General features: G+C 40.0%; 1 protein-coding gene across 1 annotated transcript in view; it reads left to right on the forward strand.

Annotated features, from left to right (window-relative positions):
* The window catches only part of LOC117447436 (cadherin-22), a 193,209-nt gene extending 169,012 nt beyond the window's left edge, over positions 1-24,197 (forward strand). Inside the window, exons 11-14 of the mRNA XM_034084181.1 lie at positions 6,987-7,104; positions 16,222-16,371; positions 17,209-17,310; positions 22,355-24,197. Of these exons, the coding sequence (XP_033940072.1) occupies positions 6,987-7,104; positions 16,222-16,371; positions 17,209-17,310; positions 22,355-22,881 (897 nt within the window). The 3' untranslated portion in view covers positions 22,882-24,197. The remainder of the gene's footprint in view (positions 1-6,986; positions 7,105-16,221; positions 16,372-17,208; positions 17,311-22,354) is intronic.
* The last annotated feature ends 1,380 nt before the right edge of the window (positions 24,198-25,577 follow it).

Consider the following 25,577-nt stretch of genomic DNA (forward strand, 5'->3'; position numbering starts at 1 on the left):
CCTTAATTAATCATCCCTCTCATTTCAGGCCTCCACGCTCCCCGCCCCCTTCTGTCTCCTGCGTCCTTGATTGTTTTCCCCGCCCTGATTGTTTCCACCTGTGTCCCCTTTACCTGTGTATATATTGTGGTAGCTTCCTCCTGTTCATTGTCAGTTCGTTGTCTTACTATGACCCACGTTCCTGATTACCTCACGGACTTCCCACGGATCTACCTCATTGATCACTTGCTAGTTTTCCTCGAAAGAGTATATTTGTTTTCCTTGTTTTGATTACTGTGCTAAATTCCAGTAAAGTCTTTATTTTTGAAAACACTATCTGAGTCGTGCAATTGAGTTCATGCCTCAGAATCTCTCCTTGACATCCTTTGTACTGAAGTATTCAAAAGTAAAAATTACCCTCAAAACAGCAGCATCCAACCGTCTCTAATCATAACAAAACATAATACAAATACATGTATTGCAATGTGAAAAAGAGCAGCATCCAACAGTATCTAATCCTTGGATATTACATGTCACTGCATGAATACACGGAGCACCCGTTGCGCGGAGATCATCGTATCATTCTGTCTTGTATTACTTAACAAATAACAACAACAACAAAAAATGTCTCATTCGCGGACGCGAGCCGGCTCCCGTCGTTCACTTAATAGAGCCGGCTCTTTGAGCTGGCTCGTTCGCGACCGACACATCTCTGTCTCACCTTCTTTATAGGCCTGCGACACTGGCAATTTTAATTAAAGAAAAACAGCACACCTATTATCGTTCAACTGACTCAACTGTCAAATTGTTTGGCTCGAGATTGTATGCTTTTCTCAAAAGAGTGGTCTTTTCCTTTGTCGCCATTGCAAATCAGCTCAAACCCATCCGTGAGGCATTAGGAGTATCCCTTGATTGATAGCAAGTCTTGATTTTGGCTAATTATAAGCAAACAGTAATTTATTTTATAACTAAATCGTTATATGTGTTGTTTTCATCAGTTTAGGGTCTTTTTATTCATTATTGTTTACTGATGTGACAAATTCTGTGAAAACACAGGTCAGCCAGTCTATGTGTTTGTGTTATTTTGATCTGTGTGTATGTCTGTGTATGTCTGTATATTTGACATTATGGGGCCCAAACGCTGTTTCAACACAGACATTGTCGGGACGCACCGACCATCTGTAAATCTTTCTGCACATAACCATCAATGCATCCATCTTGTCTTTCTTTTTCAACCGAATCAGCTTCTGTTTACCACAAACACAATAATACAGTACATGCCTGTCCCTATGCTGACGCATGCTGTAATGAAATCAAGACAAGCATGCACACACCCACACACATGCTGTACACACACATATTTGCTTGTCACACTCTTAATGTCAGATCAACCCCCGGTTTACTTAGCTAATGAGGAGCGTTCCTTTGTCTCCTGTTGTGCACAGTGTTATCATCCAGTCTTGTTCATTGAGTGTCAGTTCCCTGACTCAGGTCTAGCTTTCGGTGGAACCACAGAAAAAATCAGATTAACCTAAGCCTTTTAACTGTGGCTGGTCTTGATCCCATTTGAGAGTTGGCAAAGCAACCTATTTTGGTTGTGTTTGAATGGAGAATGCTTGTGGAGGAAGGATGAAGGGTTGGCAAGAGAAGTAAATAAAAACATTGGGTGACAAAGGCTAAGAGGCTTTTTCTTGGGGACAGGGTTCAGGCCAGGGCTATGACACAAAGTGTTAAATAGCTTATCATCTTTTTTTAGCAGGGCCTTTCAGGGGTGTTATGCATATACTGTAGATGTACAGAGAGGAAAAGAGAAAGAACAAAAATGACATTAAGGCATTAGAAGAGATACATGCAAAGAAAAGGTCACACAGTAAATACATATTGGATTTACACTTTGCTTTGCTATCAATTAAAACATAGGTCCAATCAGTCACTTATTTTGGTAGTTTTGATTTTTATATAAAAATGCATTGGTGGAAATGTGTTCATGTGTTTGGAATCTTCTTAGGATTTGATGGGAAGCGAGTTATTGTCTAATAAGCATAACCTGGTTATTGCCGACCTTAAAACTCTCTCATACTGCCCATGTCATTTTGAGAACCCTAATTGATGCAATGTATCCTTTATAGTCTAGCAGGAAGGGCCCTCAGATTTTGAGATACCCCTACCCGAGGGAAACCAACAGAACCCTTCCCCAAACTTATGTAAATGTACTGTAAATGCCACACAGATCACTGTGCTCAAAGTTCAATGTCTCAGTGAGCCTAGAGTGATCTGATGCAGTTTAACTAAAGTAGGATCTTTCAAGACAAAATAGTATATGAGTACGTTTTAGTGTGAGCTTTGCCTGTTTCCCAATCGGCTGCACTGTACTGAATGACACACGAACACAATCTACGCCTCTCAGCCCTTTCCTCACCCACCTTGTGGTATTTATGTGACTGAATGCAAAGGGACAGATATCATACAGTGCCATGTGTGCAGAGAAAAGGCTGGGTGGAAAGCTAATACTTAGTATGGCCTGAGGAAACAGAGGCCTGTCAGCTCTGCCTTGCTGTCTTACAGCTGGCCGAGTGGGTCACTGCGACAGATCACCTCAGTTTGACCACGTCACCGCCGACTTCCAACCCCTGGGAGAGGCAGTTAGAAATAGCTAAATGTTAGGCCTGTCTGGAACACACACGTCACATTGCATTCACGTGAGCGCAACTCGTATTAACCTCATGGACATACGGAAAAACTACTAAAACAAACATGTAAATGCATATAGCACAATAGAAGAAAATAAAAGAAGTAGCAAACCAACCCAGACAAAGAAAAAAAGCCAGACACACTCACAGTTTTGCCAGACAGTATTTCACGAGTAGGAGACTGAGGAGAGTGAGTCATCTGTTCTACTCACCAAATGCCTCTTCCTTTTTGACTCTCAATGTTGAATCAGAAGCAGCAGAGAGACATTGCAATATTCACTGTTTCATGGAATGTTTTGCTAGTTTCACCCTGCTCATATCAATGTCTACAGCAACACGCTTGAGGTGCTTTAGACGGACCTTCTGATGTCTTGTTTGATTGGTTCCAGGTGCTGTCCAAAAGGTCACACAGGAGGATTTTCTGATATGGATCAAAACATTAAGAGAGAAACTCAAACTCAAGAAAGTATAGCCAATACCAGCAGATTTATGTTTCTAAAACAAGGCGTAATAACAACCTCATCTAACTTATGCCATTGTCACTCATGTAAACATATTATTTTAATCAAGAAACATTTCTGTAATATTTCTGCAGAACACAGTTTATATTCTTCTTTTTTTTTTCTGGTAACAACAGTTTCAGATTAACTGCATACAATCTGGCTATCTTCAGACCCAAATATAGTAGAACCCTAAAACATACTCTGCTGTATATCATTTGTCTATTTGATCCAGACTAAATGGCTAGCCATTGTGACAAGCTACATGTATGCTAACTGATGCCAGTGTAATACATGAGTAGAACATGTTTTGAATTTGAATATCCTTCAAATGAATCAAACATATAATGCATATTGCTGCCTCAAAGATGTTAGCTTAAATCCTAGACTGTGGCCCCCAAAATATAAAAGCAGCCATTATTTTGTCCTGTAATGGAATCATGTTCGGAGCAATGCATTGAGAAATGTAATGCTCCACTGTACAGCATGAGGATGCTTTTAACAACTAAAAATAATGGATGTGTTTGAACACACACCTAAGATGCTTATAGTGCGTTCCAGGCTTCCAAGATGAACCTTTCTCAGCGCATTTTAAGTAGTCGTGTGTTTGTTTGTTTATTTATTTATTAATTACCTCTGTTGAAATGGTTGATATCTGCTTCAAATGAGTAAGCCTCCTCCCTCTCACAACCTTGACCTTTTAGACACCTCCAGTGCAGATGGGATGCACTTTTGGGAAAGTCTCCCCTCCTAGCTTTCCAGAGATGCAAGAGATTTAAGGGGGTCAGGAAAGGGGACTGCTAGATAGAAATCTAATTAGGTGATTGTGCTTGAGGGAGCTTCGCTAGCTGCTCGATAAACTCCCACACGCTCGCTCTGCTCCTCTCATTTCCCTCTCTCGCTTCACTTTCTGTCTCTCCCTCAGCAGTTTGCACTCACCCCGAGAGGCAGCCTGAGAGTCCCCCTGCTGAGGACACAGTCACAGGACGCAGATCTCAACTCACTTAATGCATCTTCACTACTTCTTCAAAGAAATGAGTAGATTCATCTCTCAGCTGATAAAATAAAATGTGCTTTAAGTGTCATCTCTTTTGCTCATTATTGCCATACCTTGAGACTGAAATAAAGCTGAAAGGGCTCCAAAGAATGATGAGAAGATGAGACCAGGCCTGCTTTGACACACAGCGCACACAGTGGGATTCTTCATAGATCACTGTGGATTGGCTGGATATGTGTGGTGTGATATTTGAAATAATGAAACAAGACTTACTATATCATGTGTTTTTAAGTCTTAAATGAGTCTCGCAGCATTGTGGCAGTTCTTGTAACATTGTACATTCTGCTGGTAATATATAATTAGAGCCAGAACAAGTAGTGGAATGTGGTACTAGACACTGGTCATTGTACATCCGGATGTGCCAATCCAGGTAAAAAAAATGGGAGAAAATGAACTGCTGTTCTTATATGGTGGCAGCTGAGACCAGAAATGAACATGGCATGTTCTATTTAATTCTAATTCGTACAAAAACTAAAGTCTAATATTTACAAGTTCTTTACAGAAATGTATTGTTGTTTTTTAAGAATCAAACAAACAACATTAGCATGTTAATATGTGAGCTTTAAAGGGGCTGCTAGACTCATTTTGAATATGTTGAACAGAGCCAGGTTTATGTTTTAATTATTTGTGCTAAGCTGAGCGAAAGCGACAGCAGTTTTGCAGGTGGTTATGATTTATTGTATCGAGTATCGTTTTTTTAAAACTTTTTTTTATTTTGGAACTATTCCTTTAAAACACTAATTTATTGTAAGTTTTAACAAGTTTGCACGCTTTTTTTCCTGTGTCCCTCTTTTTTCATACACCTGTGGATAGTGGTGGTCTAATGGATAGTGAGGTGGGCTGAAGATCGGAAGGTTGTGAGTTCAAATCCCGCCAGGAACACCACCACTGGTGTGCCATTGAGTAAGGCACTTAGTCCTTAGTTACTCCAGGGAGAATGTCCCTGTAATTGGTAATTGTAAGCTGCTTTGGATAAAAGCGTCAGCTAAATGAAATGTAATGTAATGTAAATACACCTTACTACTGTTGTGTTGTCTATCAAAAAGCAGCAGACAAGTAGCACGATGGCAATGTCACTTTGTCAATAACGCAATAGTTGAAAAAAGCTTAGTATTGACACTGACTTTATAACTTTATTTTCCTTTCTGTCTAACACATTTTCAAAGCTCCTGTATTTGTTCATCCCACTATTTTACTAGAATCAATATTATTGCTTCTATTGCACACACAGTCAGTTTTTCCTATTTGCCTTATTCTACAGAGGTCTCTCGACAAAAGCGATTTCCTCTGAATATTTAATATACATTCCTTTATAATCAACTCAATGAATATTCTTCAATGAGCTGCATTTAGATGTATCTTAACAAAGTATAGCTACACAAATTATAGCTACACAGGCTCAGGGAGATTTCCATCATAAAATGTGTATTTAATAAAACATGAATATAAAAAATGTGTATGGAAGGTACATTTTCTGAGAAAGGAAATGTTTGTAACGTTTTAGCGCCAGCCTTTTTATTTCTGTAGAAAAATGTATAAGTGTAATGGCTGCTCTACGGGCATGTCAAAATCCACTTTATGTAGTTCAATGGCACACAATTTAGGTGAAAAGTATGTTTCAAGAAGCAAAGGGGTTTCATTTAGTTCTTTTATTATTTGGGTGTCAAAACATTAGTGCCAAACCACACCTCATTCTGAGAGCAGTATGCCCATGCATGCAGACCAGTGCAGGCAAATGTGTTACCAACACAAAAGACAAACTAACTTCTTTGAAGCATTGCAACTTCGAAAATAAATATAACTCCAACAATTACAGGTACTATTACTCCAGTGCTCTAGATGTGCAATGTCAGCTCTCGTAACGGCCGTTAGTGAAAAATAATTTCCCTAAATGTCTTCAACTTGTATGCTGAGTAGACTTTGTTTGGTTTTGTTTCCCCCATTCATCTCTTACCAAAAGACAATACTCAATATAGGCAATAAGGGCTTGCTTTAAGTTGGAGTGTGCAGTAAAATGAGTTGAATCAAAATAATAAGAAATGTGTGGCAGCAGAACCAGAGCTGAGAGATGGGATGTGAAACTATCATTTATCAGCTTTTGGTTTGATGCTTGCTGCAGATTCATAGACCTGGAGGAGGATGGATTGTCACTGAGAGGCCTGTGTTCATGTGAAAGGATCTCTAGGGGTTGTTTGATGTCTGTTCAGATCACAGTGAATCATATCTCACCTTATTGTATCCACACAGAGTTCTGAAAATCGGATCACACTTGAGTTGTATCTTTGAATGTGGATCACTATTATTACATGACATTAGATAGGACTACTAGACCCTCACTTAGTTGCAGATCTTTCTTTCTCTTTCTCTGCACATTTGCACCTTCTTTGCTCTTTCTTAGAGCAAAAATACATGCCAGCCCAACACAATGTAGCCTCCTTTTACTGTTTGAATGCATGCATTTTAGAATAGTTTTTTATTTCTAACATTAAGACATTTGTTTCATGTTGCTGTGTCAACTTTCTGGAGGAAGACATGTTTATCTCTTTGTGACTGTAGCCCCTTTGAACTGCACCTTCACAGGAAGCCTTCAGAGTCTGTTTCATCCAAGTACACTTACTCAAACTCACTTCCTGCCTCATAAAAGAGGCATTTGAAATGGAAAGTTTAAAGTGCTTTTCGTATTCATTCGTTTCCATTGAATGCATCTGAGGATATGATCTAACCTCTGTTTCTTTTCTTTCTGTGCTTCTCTTCTGTTAGCTAATTCACACTATCAGTGTGGTAGATAAAGACGAGCCACAATCTGGACATCGCTTCTACTTTACCCTGGCCCCTGAAGGCTCCAGCAATCGACACTTCACCCTATGGGATGTCAAAGGTGAGAGGGCAAAGAACCTTATGGTTTGTCAACATCCATACTGTACAAGTAAGAATCTGTAAGACTGGTTGCTATATTTTTTCGTGGCTGTGCACACGATTTAAATGTGCAAAGGTAAAGGCCCTGTCACACTGTCCCGAAATTGACACCCGATGGACACACGATAAAGGAAATGTTCAAATTCGGCTGTGATCATAGCAACATCGGGCCATTCGTGAGGGCATCTAAGCCATCGTATCAATCAATCAATCAATGTTTATTTATATAGCCCAATATCACAAATGTTACATTTGTCTCAGTGGTCTTCACAGTGTGTACAGAATATCAGTATGACAATACGACACCCTCTGTCCTTAGACCCTCACATCGTACAAGGAAAAACTTCCAAAGAAAACCCAGTTTAAAGGGAAAAATGGGAGAAACCTCAGGGAGAGCAACAGAGGAGGGATCCCTCTCCCAGGACGGACAGACGTGCAATAGATGCCGTGTGTAAATTGAAAAGATAATACATTTGCAACATAGGTAGTCCAAATGTTTGGAAATGCATGTGTGTATAATAGGAAGATGAATCCACGAGGATATCCATCCAGGACCACAGCCACGGCTCAAGATCCAGCGCTCGCGATCCAGGACACAGGACCGCAGGATCATCCATGACTCCGGATCCCAGCGTATATAGACACCAAAAAGAAAGACATTTGGGGAAGCTGGGTTAATCGGAACATGAGAGTACACAGGTATAGACAGAGAGAAGGAAGAAGTAAGATGTCCCCCGACAAACTAAGCCTATATCAGCAAAACTAGGGGCTGAATCTAATCAGCCCTAACTATAAGCTTTATCAAAAAGGAAGGTCTTAAGCGCACTCTTAAAAACGGATAGGGTGTCTGCCGCCCGAACACAAACTGGAAGCTGATTCCACAAATGTGGAGCTTGATAAGAAAAGGCTCTGGCTCCCATTGTACTTTTAGAGATTCTAGGAACAACCAAAAACTTAAAAAAACAATGATTTATTTGAAGATTTTCAGTCTGGCTTTAGAACACATTTAGAGCACAGAGACAGCTCTGGTTAAAGTCACAAATGATATTCTAATAGCCTCAGACAAGGGACTTGTCTCTATTCTTGTTTTGCTCGATCTCAGTGCTGCATTTGATACTATCGACCATGATATCCTATTGCAAAGACTAGAGCACTTAGTTGGCATACTTGGAACTGCTTTAGGCTGGTTTAGGTCCTATCTATCTGAACGCTCTCAGTTTGTACGTGTTAACGATGAATCTTCCACGCAAACCAAAGTTAGCCATGGAGTGCCACAGGGCTCAGTGCTCGGACCTATTTTGTTCACATTATATATGCTTCCGTTAGGCAATATTATAAGGAATCATTCTGTAAACTTTCATTGTTATGCGGATGATACTCAACTATATTTATCAATCAAGCCTGATGAAATTAATCATCTAAATAAAATTCAAGACTGCCTTAAGGACTTAAAAACGTGGATGACCTTAAACTTTTTGATGTTAAACACGACCAAAACTGAAGTTATTGTACTTGGCCCGAAGAATCTACGAAACAAATGATCTAAAGATATACTAACTACTGATGGCATTAATTTGGCCTCCAGTGAGACTATAAGGAATCTTGGTGTTATATTTGATCAGGATTTATCCTTTAACGCCCACATAAAATCAATTTCAAGGACCGCCTACTTCCATCTACGTAACATTGCAAAAGTCAGGCATATCTTGCCTCAAAACGATGCAGAGAAACTAGTCCATGCATTTGTTACTTCTAGGCTGGATTATTGTAACTCTTTATTATCAGGCAGTACCAAGAAGTCAGTCAAGTCGCTTCAGCTGATTCAAAATGCTGCGGCTCGTGTACTAACCAGAGTTAGGAAAAGGGACCACATTACTCCTGTTCTGGCTGCCTTACACTGGCTCCCTATAGAACACAGGATAGAATTTAAAATTCTTCTTCTCGCCTACAAAGCCCTTAATGGGCAGGCGCCATCTTACCTTAAATAACTCATTATACCCTACTGTCCTACTAGGGCATTGCGTTCCAAGAATGCAGGGTTGTTGGTTGTTCCTAGAATCTCTAAATGTACAATGGGAGCCAGAGCCTTTTCTTATCAAGCTCCACATTTGTGGAATCAGCTTCCAGTTTGTGTTCGGGCGGCAGACACCCTATCCGTTTTTAAGAGTGTGCTTAAGACCTTCCTTTTTGATAAAGCTTATAGTTAGGGCTGATTAGATTCAGCCCCTAGTTTTGCTGATATAGGCTTAGTTTGTCGGGGGACATCTTACTTCTTCCTTCTCTCTTTCTATACCTGTGTACTCTCATGTTCCGATTAACCCAGCTTCCCCAAATGTCTTTCTTTTGGTGTCTATATACGCTGGGATCCGGAGTCATGGATGATCCTGCGGTCCTGTGTCCTGGATCGCGAGCGCTGGATCTTGAGCCGTGGCTGTGGTCCTGGATGGATATCCTCGTGGATTCATCTTCCTATTATACACACATGCATTTCCAAACATTTGGACTACCTATGTTGCAAATGTATTATCTTTTCAATTTACACACGGCATCTATTGCACGTCTGTCCGTCCTGGGAGAGGGATCCCTCCTCTGTTGCTCTCCCTGAGGTTTCTCCCATTTTTCCCTTTAAACTGGGTTTTCTTTGGAAGTTTTTCCTTGTACGATGTGAGGGTCTAAGGACAGAGGGTGTCGTATTGTCATACTGATATTCTGTACACACTGTGAAGACCACTGAGACAAATGTAACATTTGTGATATTGGGCTATATAAATAAACATTGATTGATTGATTGATTGATTGAACCAACAACCCTGCATTCTTGGAACGCAATGCCCTAGTAGGACAGTAGGGTATAATGAGTTCTTTAAGGTAAGATGGCGCCTGCCCATTAAGGGCTTTGTAGGCGAGAAGAAGAATTTTAAATTATATCCTGTGTTCTATAGGGAGCCAGTGTAAGGCAGCCAGAACAGGAGTAATGTGGTCCCTTTTCCTAACTCTGGTTAGTACACGAGCCGCAGCATTTTGAATCAGCTGAAGCGACTTGACTGACTTCTTGGTACTCCCTGATAATAAAGAGTTACAATAATCCAGCCTAGAAGTAACAAATGCATGGACTAGTTTCTCTGCATCGTTTTTAGGCAAGATATGCCTGATTTTTGCAATGTTACGTAGATGGAAGTAGGCGGTCCTTGAAATTGATTTTATGTGGGCGTTAAAGGATAAATCCTGATCAAATATAACACCAAGATTCCTTATAGTCTCACTGGAGGCCAAATTAATGCCATCCATAGTTAGTATATCTTTAGATAATTTGTTTCGTAGATTCTTTGGGCCAAGTACAATAACTTCAGTTTTGGTCGTGTTTAACATCAAAAAGTTTAAGGTCATCCACGTTTTTAAGTCCTTAAGGCAGTCTTGAATTTTATTTAGATGATTAATTTCATCAGGCTTGATTGATAAATATAGTTGAGTATCATCCGCATAACAATGAAAGTTTACAGAATGATTCCTTATAATATTGCCTAACGGAAGCATATATAATGTGAACAAAATAGGTCCGAGCACTGAGCCCTGTGGCACTCCATGGCTAACTTTGGTTTGCGTGGAAGATTCATCGTTAACACGTACAAACTGAGAGCGTTCAGATAGATAGGACCTAAACCAGCCTAAAGCAGTTCCCTGTATGCCAACTAAGTGCTCTAGTCTTTGCAATAGGATATCATGGTCGATAGTATCAAATGCAGCACTGAGATCGAGCAAAACAAGAATAGAGACAAGTTCCTTGTCTGAGGCTATTAGAATATCATTTGTGACTTTAACCAGAGCTGTCTCTGTGCTATGATGTGTTCTAAAGCCAGACTGAAAATCTTCAAATAAATCATTGTTTTTTAAGTAATCACACAACTGTTTTGCGACCGCTTTCTCAATAATTTTTGAGAGGAACGGAAGATTAGAAATAGGTCTATAGTTGGCTAAAACCTCTGGATCGAGGTTGTGCTTTTTAAGAAGCGGTTTTATCACTGCTACTTTGAATGATTGTGGAACATAGCCTGATAATAAAGACATATTCATAATATTTAATAAAGAAGTGCTAATTAATGGAAAAACTTCCTTCAACAGCTTAGTTGGAATTGGGTCTAACATGCACGTTGATGGTTTAGAAGAGAGAATCATTGAATGTAATTGTTCAAGGTTAATGGCTGAAAAGCATTCTAGTTTACTATCTAGTGTAATATTAGAACTTACGTTTCCGGGAGCTGTTGATAACACTATACTGGTCAAAGGTAAGAGGTCATTAATTTTGTTTCTAAGAGTAACAATTTTATCTTTAAAAAAGCACATAAAATCATTACTACTGAGTGCTATGGGAATAGAAGGCTCAATGGAGCTGTGGCTCTCTGTCAGCCTGGCTACAGTGCTGAAAAGAAATCTTGCATTATTCTTATTCTCATCTATTAATGAAGAGTAGTAGGCTGCTCTCGCTTTACACAGTGCTTTCTTATATTCATTGAGAGTAATATGCCAAATCAAACGAGATTCTTCAAGTTTAGTAGAACGCCATATCCTTTCAAGTTGTCTAGACTTTTGCTTTATTTTGCGGGTTTCGGCATTATGCCATGGAGCTAATCTATGTTGTTTTATTTTCTTCTTTTTCAAAGGAGCAACAGAGTCTCATTTTATTCGCAGCGCATCTATAGCACTATCAACAACATGATCAATTTGGGGTGGTGTACATTTTGTATAAGTTTCCTCCCCTACATGCAGACATGCTATCGAGTTAAGTATTGGTGGAATCTCTTCCTTAAATGTGGCTATAGCACTAACAGATAGGTTTCTGCTGCAAGAGCTTTTGACTAATGCTTTGTAGTCTCGTAATAGTACTAAAAAAGTTACTAAGAAATGGTCGGATAAAGCAGGATTATGCGGTTCGACTAATAGTTGCTCAATTTCAATACCATAAGTCAGAACAAGGTCGAGAGTGTGATTATAGCAGTGGGTTAGTTTATTTACACTCTGACAGAAACCAACAGAATCTAATATAGAGTTAAATGTGACCGCCGGTGGAGTTTCTCAGGCTCCGGCAGCAACTTCGTGAGCGGCAACTTCGTAAGGCACTCGTGAGGGCATCTTGTCAAATCGTGTCATCTTCGTGTTATCATCGGTGCATTCACCCTCACTCTGATCGGGGCGAATGCCCGATGGCACCGATGATAACAAGAGGCCCTAACGATGGCCTTACGAAGGGCAAAATTGACACACGAATTCAACACGAAAATGAACCTTCGCAAGGCCCTTCGGCAATTTTTTGGCATGCCAAAGATTTTGCCACCGCTCACGAAGTTGCTGCCGGAGCCTGAGAAACTCCACCAGCGATCATACGATGGCTTAAGATGCCCTCACGAATGGCCCGATGTTGCTACGATCACAGCCGAATTTGAACATTTCCTTTATTGTGTGTCCATCGGGTAGTTTTATTGCACAACAAAATCATGTAAACATATTATGTAAATAACCCAATTTGTGTTCTGTGAAACTAAAAAGGATATAATATATTATTTTGAAGGCGAGTTGACAGGAAGTTGTTGTTGCTATGGAAACAACATTACGGAGAAAACGTAATATCTTCTACATATAAAGACGGATAAAGTAAAGAACAAAGTCTGAAGATATCAGTACAGTATCACAGTACTGTAACATAATTGTTTTTGGTACTTTCGTTGCAGTTGTATGTCTTAAATGTAATGTAAATGTTACCTTCATGTGTGGTTCGGGGCTATCTTCGTGCGAAATTCACAATTCCATATTCGTGTGTCCATCGGGCGTCAACTTCGGGACAGTGTGACAGGGGCTTAAAGGAAGACAATGCTTGACTGACAAGTGCTCGAGATTGTGTTGACGTTCTTATATATTTCTATTTCCCTGAGTGATTGGCATTATGAAAGTTTAGTAAAATGATTGAGGGTATTTTTCAAATGTAGACCTTTAAGAAAAATGGAGTTTGTTTGAAAGACTGCAGCTCTAAAAGTGTTGAAATGATTGGTGAGTACTTTGACAATGTCACAGTTCATTGAGATGCCAGATGGTTGTTGTTTTAAAGTAAGACAACTGAAAGAATACACTACCAAACGATTTTAACAATCACAGGAGGCTTTCTAAAAGTAAATGCTAGAAAAGACACATTTTTCAAATAGCTTTTTGGTCTAAGCAGGTATATGTTTTGTATTAATGTAGTATCACCTTTGAACAGTTTAACACAGCATCTTGATTCCTCTTGAATAGAATGTGAACAGCTTACTGTACATAATTTTCTCAAGTGTCATGAAAATTGCATTCTCTGAAAACACAACATTTACACGTATCTACACAATGTAAGAACACATTACAATCACAGTGCTCACCCGTGATGAGTCTGCTTTGTCAGGAAGATGAGTTTTTCATGCTTGTCTGTGTTTTTACAAACGCACTTGCAGATTCCTCGTTTATAGATGTGTAGCAAAGTGAATGTGACATCTGGCTAAATCAAGATTGATCTGACACCAGGAAAATGTCAGGGGAGCAGCCCTAGCAAGGGAAATGTCACAGCGTGACAGCAGCCAGGCCCGCTGCACTGCCACTCACACCCATGTGAATAGATGCACACATTGTTTAAAGTACACACATACTGTACATACAAATATGCATAGAGTGGCAGGAAGTGGTATGGCCCTCTGGCCCTTGTATTCTCTAATAAATTCGCACACATAAATACATATAAACACACTACAACAGTCCATCAAGATATATGTACTCTTAAACACCAAGGCAGACCCCTGTATATATTCTGGTGAAGACAAACAAAACCCTGCACGTACTTTTGATCCTCCCACCCCTCTTTTTCCACACTGGTGTCTCTTTTCATTGACACATTTGTCAACCTGTCACTTTCAATCTGTCACTTCTTCTTTTCCCCATCATGGCCTCACATTGCGTTCTGTCTCCAAGCCTTGACATACAATGATGAAAAGGTTGTTTTTTAGGTTCCCCCCCCCACCCCCCATGTTGCTAAACTCTTTTAGGTCGTTGCTGGCAGTATGTAGTGCAAAACCTCATCTTTACCAAACAAAGTTTGCTGTTATGTGACAAACTGACATCATGTTACCCAGATAGTCCCATATCATGCTTACAATTAAATGAAACATAACTGAAACTTTATAGCACATTATTTGTACTTCTGTTTTCAATATTGTGAACGTTTTTGCGTTTGTTTCTTTCTGTGGGTTGGTCAGTCAGAGAACATATGCTAATGTCAGCCAATTTTATAAAGAGTTAATGGCAATGTTAACGTTATACAATGGCTTCTCTAGGCTGTAATAGCGTATTTCTTCGGCATGTATGGCTGTATTTGTTCTCTATGCTTGCTGCCTGTAAATGTAAATCTAATGTGACAGCTTAAGGTCAGTTTCAAGTGTGTCCACTAAAGAACAACATTTCTATTTTCTCTAACATTAACCAAGCATTTCCCTTTAGTCGTGCAAGAGACGTGGCTCCATGATGGCAGTTTCGGGCTGCTTGTCAGTCCTACTCTTGTTAGTGAAGAAAATATCTCAACAGTTATTTGATGGATTGCCATTAAAATGTGTAAAAATATTAAGCTTCCTCGGAGGATAAATGCAAATGACTTTGGTGATCCACTAACATTTCTTTCAGCATCACCATTAGCTCAAAATGTCACTGGTTTCAATAAATTGTTCTAAAATCAAACACCTGAAACACTAATGACATTCTCATCTGCCTCAGCCATACTTTGTGTTTATTGCTAATCAGAAAATATCAGTATGCTGAACTTAGATGGTGAGCATGGAAAACATAATACCTGCTAGACATCAGCATGGTAGCATTGTTGGTGTTAGCATGCTGACATTTGACTTTAGCACAAAGCACCACTGTGCCAAAGTACAGACTCACAGATCCACTAGAATGGCTGTTGACTCTTTTATTTTAGCTTTGACCTTTTTACACAATATCCGCCTCCCACTAGGGTCATCACTCTTCCATTTGTAGTGTTGTTTAAATGACTTGTTATCCAGTTCACTTCACTTCAAGCATATGTTTTTGGAGTTCCAAAAATTGGTTTAGAAATGTGGTTTTAATGGCAAACTACACAAGATGCCTTAGATTATATGTATTTAGAGATGTTTGTTTAAAGAAAACAGCCGATGAGGAGAGTGCTGTTTAAAAGTCAAAAGGACATATTCATGGGCGTACCGTTCCCGCACATAAACAGTAATATGAAGATTGTTCTACATTTGCCAGAGGAGCTTTAGGGCGACATGGATAACGGTGATATATGCTCTGGGAGATGGATGGCTTGGTATCGGCAAGTCTACTCACAAAGCTTCTGAGTCTATTTGTCAAAGCCTCCTCCTGTTTTCTGTGCTACATTTATCTATGTCTCCGGGAGAAAGCTCATATACACACCGGTGAAGTTTAATGTCAAACAGTGGCTCTCTCACTCATTTTCTCTGCTGTTTTTTATAAAGAAAAAAATGATAAATCTTAATAGCACAAAGCAGTCTTCCCCAGTGAAATCATTCTACCCCGAGATATACGTGACAATCGTGCCACCCTTTGTCTAAAGTCCTTGAAGTATGCATTTTGGCTAATGATTTATTCAGAAGAAGACAAGGATAGTGCTTTTTTTATGTTGACCCTTTTACTATAGTATGGATGAATAGGCCTATATAAACAACTGTCCTGCTGTTATATGTGTTTACTTCTATAAGTACAGTGTCGAGTTCAAATAAAAAAAAAAAAGTAATTCAAGCTCTCGCTACATGGAGTATTATCAATCCAACTGCAGATGAAACCAAGCATCAGTGAGCAGAGTTTGTTTTTCAAATATTAAGTTGCTCATGTGTAATTATCCTTGTTTCTCTTATCCCCTACCCCCAACACACACACACACACACACACACACACACACACACACACACACACACACACACACACACACACACACACACACACACCCACACACACACACACACACACACACACACACACACACACACACACACACACACACACACCGCCCACCCAGACAACACAGCTGGAATCCGGACCCAGCGGTCAGGCTTTAACCGCCATGAGCAGAATGTGTACTTCCTGCCTATCCTGGTGGTAGACAGCGGGCCTCCTTCCCTCAGCTCCACAGGCACCCTGACCATTCATGTCTGCGGCTGCGACCCAGGTGAGAGCCACTGCACCATTATTAACATTATCATCACTGTCACCTTCATCAGCAGCAGTAGCAGCAGTGCTATAGAAGGTCACATACGTGCCATTGGTTTGCTCAGAAAACAGCTCTTATCAGCTTATATTTTATAAAACAATGTAACACAAAGCCACAAATATGCACACTATTGTCCCTCGGAAGGGTTTTCAGTGGTGTGAAACGATATGACTGATAAAAAAACAGTTTTTTTCTCTTAAAGGTCACCTATTATGCAAAATCCAGTTTTTCATGTCTTTTATACATACAGTAAACATGTGTCCCCTCTGCGTTAAGATATTCTGAAGGTTTCAGGAAAAAAGATTCCCTCTCTTTTTGTCCTGATCCATTTATATAAAAACTCTCTGAAAATGAGCAGATCAGATTTTGGCCACTTTGTGATGACATAACGTTTTTTTGGCTTGTGTAACCATTAGCCAATAACCAACCAAGGTACCCCCCCCTTATCACCTGAATCTCTTTCTAGCGCACCATTGTGTTCTTTTAAACCAAATATCTCTCAGAGGGGCGTGGGGAGTGGCTCCTTATTTTCATCTAAAGTAACAGACAGATAATCAGCACTTTTGAAACGGGGCTGAAACAGAGGGGATTATGGGATGCTGCACTGATCTGGTTGGTATTTTGAGCCAAACACTTCAGAGACATGTTTTGTATCTGAGACCTATAATATATTGAGGAAAAACTGTAAAATAGGGGACCTTTAAAAATACAGTACCTAATCCTTGTCCACTGATATGCCTGATAACTGGTGTTAAATTATTTACACTAAATGTTATTTTTCCTTTTGCAACACAGAGGGAGCCATCCAATCCTGCAACGCCACAGCCTATTCGATGAGTGCGGCTCTCAGCCCTGGGGCACTCATAGCCCTTCTGGTCTGCATTCTCATCCTCATAGGTAAGCAGATGGATGAACTCATGTATGGGTGTATGAGGAGACACATGTATGGGTGACTAGAGCAAGGGATAAGCACAGCATATTAGTATTGCTCTTTAGGGGTCATTCCTAAGTTTAACCATCACATTCAATAGAAGGATAAAGCAAGATGGAGGGCTCCACCTAAATAAATGACTCCATGTGTGCTGCTCATAAAATCATGCAACCTAGCATGTGCCCTAATGGATTGAACACTTTGGGAAGTTATATATATTTCAAGAATGGAATTGCACATGCAGTGGCAGAAAAACTAAGTCGGGCGACATAAAAACAAGATCAATTTTTGATATGTCCCTATGAGCGTTTTTCCTGTTAGACATGTTATTGCTTCTTTTCTGAAAATATTGCTTTGTTTAAATAGGAGCCCAGATGATGCCTGAGTTTATGAATGATATCAAGCCAATTTGGTTGTTGGAGCACAGACGGGGATGGAATAAAAGGGAGTAAAGTGGAGGGGGGTTAGAGAGAGCGAACAGGATAAGGAGCTGCCTCAGCACTTGTATACCTCTGGAACACGCTTTAAATAGATGAGGCTTTCCAGACATTCTCAGACTTTTATACACAGACACACACACACATTCACACACACACACACACACACACACACACACACACACACACACACACACACACACACACACACACACACACACACACACATGCTAACATACACATGCATGCACACGCTTACCCTCTCAGAGGTTGAGTATTGTCAAATCTAAAAAATGTATGAGTAAGCTTCTTGTTCCCCCACCAGCGCTGTTCTTCTTAGCATCCCACTCCTCAGAAAGGAAAAAAAAAAACTACAACGCTGTCACAGTGTTTTGTCTCCCCCACTCACACCTATACGCGTTTCACATCTTGCAGACAGTGAATGATGGATGATGTAACACCAGGCAGCTTTAACTGTGACTAGCATTGCTATCTATTTCTTTTAAGAGCTTTTCTAATGAGAGTTGTTCGAACTCCATTTCCATGAACCAAACCATCAACTGGAGTGAACTTCAAAAGCCGAGCATCATTTATTCATCATGGTTTTAAAAGCCTCAACAAGAATGTTATGTATCTTAGGCAACCTCTGCTGGCTATAAAAATCAGTGTGCAGCAGACATATTGTGGTTTTGGTGTTTTGGCTAGATGACATGCCCTCAAAGGCTTTGGGAGTCAAAAGAATCCTCTGGCCTTTAAACTTGTGGGCAGCTGGACACATTATGTGGTGCAAAACTTTTTTTTTTTATTTCATTGCAGCCTAAGTGATTTTGATTAAAACATACATTTGGCAGAGTGCTATAAGCTGTAATGCCTTTTACTATTAGTTAATGATATCATGTTTCGTGGTATTTAGACACGACTCATGAAATGATGCATCGTCGGTTCAAATATTGTCAATGGCACAGTCCCTGCCACTTTGAGTGACTGAGATTGGTACAAAATGGACTGAACACGCCTCATCAAAGCACTGAAGGACTAGCTGCATCAGAGTACCTGGGTTCTGCCAGTCATCATCTGTCCACTACGGACTCAGGGCTGCAGTGCCTGTGATCAGGGGGATGAGCAGTGTTTTCACAACTACTGTGGTGTGAATAACAGTCAGCAATCTTATTGACTGCACATTTCACAACACCTTTCTGCTTCTGCTTTACCTTCAACTGTGCACACACTAGCACACACACTTCCGTGCACACAGTGTGGGTGTGCTCATGCATGCCTAGCACACATTCACATGCTTAGACAAATCCCTCCTCACATATTAACTGCAATGCAATGCTTTCTCTCGATGTGCTATTACACACACACAGAGACACACACACACATTCTTCCTCCCCACACACAGCGTCTACCTAACCAGCCAGCCAGCACCCCCTCTCTCCAGAGGCTGGACCGCCTCTATTACATCAATTGTTGGATGATGAGAAAAATGAAAACAAATCTCTGCCTAATTACCTTACAAACAAACAGTCCCTCCATCAGTTCATTTATAGGCCTGATGTGATGAATCCATTTCACTGCGTCGCAGCATCTGCATGCATCCATTCCAATTACCTCCCATCTGCTTGTGATGAACTCCTCGGTGGGGGCAACCAGCGCAGCCCAAGGGTAAATTAACCGTCTTGTCAGAAACGCTTATCACAACATCTGTACACATGAGGACGAGCTTACATATAGGAGGGAGCCATACACAGGTGTATATGCTTCCTACTTAGGTATATTCTGTACACGATGTTGTATTAACATGGCCCGCGGCATGTTTACCTCCAATATAATAAACAGGTTTCCAATAGCATACAGTTTAAGCATCGTAGTACCCTAATAGGCACCGACACTCACATGTTATCAGTAAAGATGTGTGTTTCAGAAGAGCGGTTATCCGATCGACTTTGCTTCAGAGTGAACTGCCACGTGTCCTCACTGCTTCAATACTGTTTACTGAACAGCATGTGATGTGCACATATGAGGGAGTTTACATTATTCTCCTCATTAGTGTACATTTAGAGTAATTGTCTAAGGGCTGGTTTAGTATGCATGGTAGTGTGCATCGCAATTTACCAAAAACCATGACTGTTTCCTCAACCCAGTGGCAATTAATTCACCCCATTCATGGAGGAGAAGAATAAACACAATGGTTACAGACACTGCTCTCCCAATGGAGCCCAGCAAACAATGTTAGAAGAGAGCGTACATTATCATCCGGAGATACTGCATCAAATCCCCATTTAAAGATCAGCAATGCTCTTTAAGCTGGCACAGCTCTTCAGGCAAGGAACACATGGGGCGTTTTCACCGCAAGTTATTTGTTAGGCCACTTAAACCAAATGAAGACAATTACCAGGAGCAGCAACAAGTCATTTATACAGATGATATGTTTAAAACCCATGTTTTTTAGTCGGGTTTCACTTTTCTCCGGAGAAAGAAAGAGGAACAGAAGGATATGAAAGCCAGACTGTGTGTTTTATAGTCACACCCTGACGTACAAGGTCACTTTCACAGGCTGCTTATGTCCCAGGCTTTTTTCACACACTAATATATGTGCTTTAACATGTGTAAATGTCCTAAAAACAGCACATATAGTCATGACATTGATCTAGTTAGACTGTGAAGCGATTTAGGCATATCTCATTTTCACAATGTATGGATGGGTGTTCTGGTGGGTTCAGAGCATCAAACAATCTGTCCCAGACATCACAGGCCCCGGTATAATTGATAGTCTTTTTATCTCTGTGGGCTTGTAGGCATTTGTTTAGGTAACAGGCTATCTGTTCCAGAAGATGCATGGTGCCCACTGTTTAATGATCTATCTAAATGTCCCCTTCACTGGCATCCCGCTTTTCCCCTGCTAAAGGGAAGAAAAAAGGATTCATTCCACTACACAGTTTCACAGTCCATGTCTGTCTGGCCACAGGAAACAGATCCTGCTGCCAATCAAACCTCAATAATTAAGATAACATTTGAACATGTTCTTTTTTTCCTCACAAGTACTACATTTCCCACCAAAATGCATTTTTAATAAGCCTGATTGTTATCACCAATATGAATTATTTTATCAGCATGTATGATAATTACTTAAAAGGCCACTCATAGCTCTTATTAATTCAAATGATATTGTGAAGTGGGGGAGCAGGAAAAAAACACGTGCTGGAAAGGGTCAGATTTATTTTGATTAGTAATTCATTATAGAAAAATAAATTAATGAACTGAGACAATTCATAAATTGTGGTATATATTTTTTATATTTTTGTTGACTTTTTGAATTCACGTCTGCATACTTTTAGAGCATTTTTCTCCTTTCGCATATCAATCTCTTTTCACTTCTTTCTTTGCTTATCAATAAGTTGATCAAACAAAGCTTTTATTTTGGCTCATCCATGAGACTATTACATTGAGTTGTTCAGTATGTTGCTCGTTACTCTCCAGTATGCATAATTAATTCATAACTGCCTGTAATATGATTTTATCATCACGGAAAATGACATTTCATGTTGCTGCACGTCTAAGACAAATGTGGTGGTGGTGGTTACATTGGGGAAGGGGGCGCAGCCCTGAGGAGGGCTGATTGAGTCAGGGGGTGGGTGTCTGAGCTAAGTGAGACTTGTCTAATCACAAATGTAGGCACTAATTAAAATAGCTAAGCTGAAATTAAAGCCTCATTGATTTATCTCTGCATACAACCTTTGTTTTCCTCTCGTCTCATTAGTCTATGATGTGATCTATCTCAATTGCTTTCTCTTCTTTAATCCAGACTTAATTTGACCAGGCATTTCCTTGTCTTTGTAGGTGGTTGCCTCTGCTTTCAAGTAGTGATGGAACTTCAAACTTTTAGTTTCACTCGATTTGGATGAGTATAGAAATAGAGTGTGGTATTCATTAGGGTGTTTTGTGTTATATCTTTGTGCAAGACAATTACTATTGAGAAAAATCCATGCTCATGCATTTGGAATGTAAAACTTGATCATATATTATCCTCCCCCTGCTGTGCCTTTGCCCTTTCAGGTGAAATCAAAGTTACAATGGAAGTAGTTAAGAACCTTCACATGAATGAAGAAGCACTCCTGTAAACCCTCATACGTATGTGTGATGTGAAGCAATACACCATGTACACGTTTAGCACACTGTTTTCTTCAGTGTTGTTATTCTGTATGCTATTTTTCATAGCAGTAGCAACATGTGGGGAATCAATGTTTGCATGCAAGCTCTTTAAACACAGCATGACATCTCTTGGATTCTGTGCTGCAAGAAATGTGAAGCATGTTGTAATGTTTTATAAAATGCTTTGAAAAATCCCTTATTTGCATTCCTGGTTTTTATTCCTTCCCACTTTTCAGATTGATCTGACAATGTCTATGTAACCGTTATGTTGTGCTTTGCCAAAACATGGGTTGTATGATGATGAATTAAGAATATCATTGTTTTCTTTGTAAACTAACAATTAACCTGTACATATTTCACTGTGTGAGTGGAATTTAAATCATAATATTACTCTTTATTGCTATGTCTCCTTCTCCATCAGTTCTCGTCTTGCTGATCCTGACCCTGAAACGCCACAGGAAGGGCCAGAGGATGGCGGAGGACGAGGAGGACATGAGGGATAACGTCATCAAGTACAACGATGAGGGCGGAGGGGAGCAGGACACTCAGGCGTACGACATGAGCGCCCTGAGGAACCTGTATGACTTCCCAGAGGCCAAGAGCTGTGACTCTGGCCCAGACATCCGCTCCCTGCCGCAGTGGATACAGGCGAACCGTGTGGGTGGGGGTTCAGAGGGAGCGGCAGCGGCAGCAGACTTCTCCCTATTCAAAGGCTACATCCGGAAGAAGGTGGAACAAGCTGATGCAGACCTGTCGGTGCCACCATATGACTCATTCCAGACATACGCATTTGAGGGCAACAGTTCACCGGCGCTCTCACTAAGTTCCATCCACACGATGTCCACCACCTCAGAGCAGGATTTCTCCTACCTCAGCGACTGGGGACCACGTTTCAGGCAACTGGCAGGCTACTATGCTCCAGCAAACCCTGAGGAGGAAGGGTCCTAGCACAGCTCCTCTGCAGAGAGACGTTTAAACTCCTTCCTCCTCCTTCTTCTTCTTCTCTGCCTCCTCTTCTCACCCTCTGGCACTCATCAGAGCCAGCACTGTGTTCCTTAAAGACCGAGCACCATCTCTTTATCACTTGACGGACAAATCCCACTGTCAAACTTTGAACTCTTGTTTTTTTTTACATTCTTTGCTTTTTGTGAGACCTCAGCAGGAAATCTTTGGCGATGATACGAGATAGAATAAAGAAAGAGATATTCAGTCACCAAAATTGCCATTTAGATTTTCTGTCATTTAAACTTTAATTTGTTAACTGTAAACACTTTTTTCAGGGTTACAAAGTCTCATCATCATGTAGGTATGGTAAAACAATGCCACGGCAAACTGTCTGACAAACATGTATTTATTTGAGGAAATATTTAAATATTTATTTGTTTTTATGTATTTATTTATTTATTAACACCATGATCACTATGGTAACTATAACAGTGAACTCTGCTGAAGTGCTTAAGAAAACGTGAGGGGAGGAGGACATTATGAAAAGAATGAGGGACAACATGGAAGAAAGAAAGATGGACTGCAGTGACAGATGACAACACAAATATAGGTGACATTAGGGGTCAGATATAAATTACCTTCTGGAAAATATTTGTATTTATTTTCTATGACCACTTTTGTAAAACAACTTACTGAAGACATAAATGAAATGTAAAGGCAAAAAGGGAACAGATTGAGTGAAAAACTGCAGAAAAGAAGAGCCGGCAGTTCAGTCTGAACATTTGAGACTGACATACTTTAAATGTATTATAGTGATTTATAAAAGGGGTTTTGTCGGTCACCAACTGAGGACAATTGTGTTAACAATTTCTTTTCTTATCCTCTCCACAGCCAATTGTAAGGCAATAAGGCACAAACCGCAACAGTGATTTAAGACTAAACAAAATGACTGTTTCATGAAATTGGCTGGTCGCCAGCATTGTCCCACAGGGAGCCAATTTTCATTTTTAGATTTTGTGTGAGAATGTGTTCAATGTGTTTCGTTCATTTTATAAACTGAGACGTTTGATTTTGCTTTTGATGTTTTGTTTACTTGAGTGGAGGGAGGGGGGAACAAGGATGGTTGTGTAATGAATGGACTGGTCATATCCACAACCTGTTCAATGTTGACATTAACTTGCAAATGTATTGAAAATTTAAAAAAAGAAGAAGATGAAAACAAATAAATATTTAATTTTTCTTGGTAAAAACCCGCATCTCACTGTGTGCAACAATCGTACATTACTCAGTGAACTACTTGCTAAATAAGAACATAATGATGGAGTAAATAGAGCATCTGTATTACTAACTATTGCTTGCCACTTGTTTGCAGAGAGTTTCTCCTGAATAATGAATAATTCTGGAGCTAGCTTGGGTTTACACCAGAGGTTGATTCAAAGTAAAGCCCATATGACAGGCCACAGCCAAACAAAGACGTCCCCGCACGGCTCCCTCCTGGCTGCCTTCTGCCAAAACTTCTGTAATTGTGGTAGTCACCAGAGGTTGCTGAAGCATATGAAGCAGCTTTCATCTTTGTGATCTGCTGGTGAAATGGACAGTGGAATTCACATTCACTTGCCTTCATAACAAGAAATCAAAGAATGTCAGCTTTTTTATCATAAGTAGGTCTACTGTATCCACTGACTACTTTTTGAGAACTGAGTAGAGATGGGCCGAGTTATCTGTCGCTGCTAATAAAAAAAAAACAAGCTTTCTCCAGACTTAGGGTTCTGTTAAAGCTAAAGTGGAAGCAACTTGGAATAGTACAAAGTATTGCAGCTGTCATACTCATTATTTGTCTAAAAGTATAGGAATGATACTGCAAATAGCAGATTAGGGTTTTGCTTATTAAAAACATGTATTCTCTGGTTCTATGTGTACAAAATAAATATTAGTTCAAAAGGTTTAACCTGAGCCAGACCAAAACAATAATAATATTGTTGTATGAATATATATACAATACGGAGGAGGATTAGGGCCACATGTGAGCTAGTATTTACATCTGACCAAAAGTTAATTTATTTTTGTGACACTAAAGTCGGAATCCTGACTCAAAACCCAACATTTGTGGTCACTTTTGGTCAGATCTCAATAGAAAATGTGGCCCTAATTCTGCTTGGTAATATAATATGATGTATACAGTAGTGTTTTTAAATCACTGGTATTGCAATGTTTTTTATGTTATTTAAATTCAGGTATCGTAATCTGCAAGTGATATCAGAGCATTTCTCCCTTGTACATGACTTCCTTTATCAAATGTGGCAAACTCTTTCACACTGGATTTACTCATACTGCTGCAGCGTATATATTTATTGTATATGTGTATGTTTGCCAATGAGTAACATGGCCTTCCATTATTAATCATAGCCTTTGGCCCAACCGTACTCACTAAGTGACAAGCAAATGTCATGGTTTGGACAAATATACACAAATGGAGGTCAGCATGAGTCACAAACGAACAGTCATACAGTAAGAGGATAAAACATGAGTGCCTTTAAAGACCCTAGTACGTACCAGACAATGTCATCCGGATGACTAGGTCATTTGACTAATGCTGTGAAAGCTGAGGTTAAACAGTGAGCACATTATTAGAAGAAAGCTCCCCTGGTCATGTCAACCCTTTTCCCCCCCAAAACAAGTATGTTGTTCATCTTCCATCA

This window comes from Pseudochaenichthys georgianus, chromosome 5 (genome assembly GCF_902827115.2).
Source record: "Pseudochaenichthys georgianus chromosome 5, fPseGeo1.2, whole genome shotgun sequence".
Taxonomy (NCBI): domain Eukaryota; kingdom Metazoa; phylum Chordata; class Actinopteri; order Perciformes; family Channichthyidae; genus Pseudochaenichthys; species Pseudochaenichthys georgianus.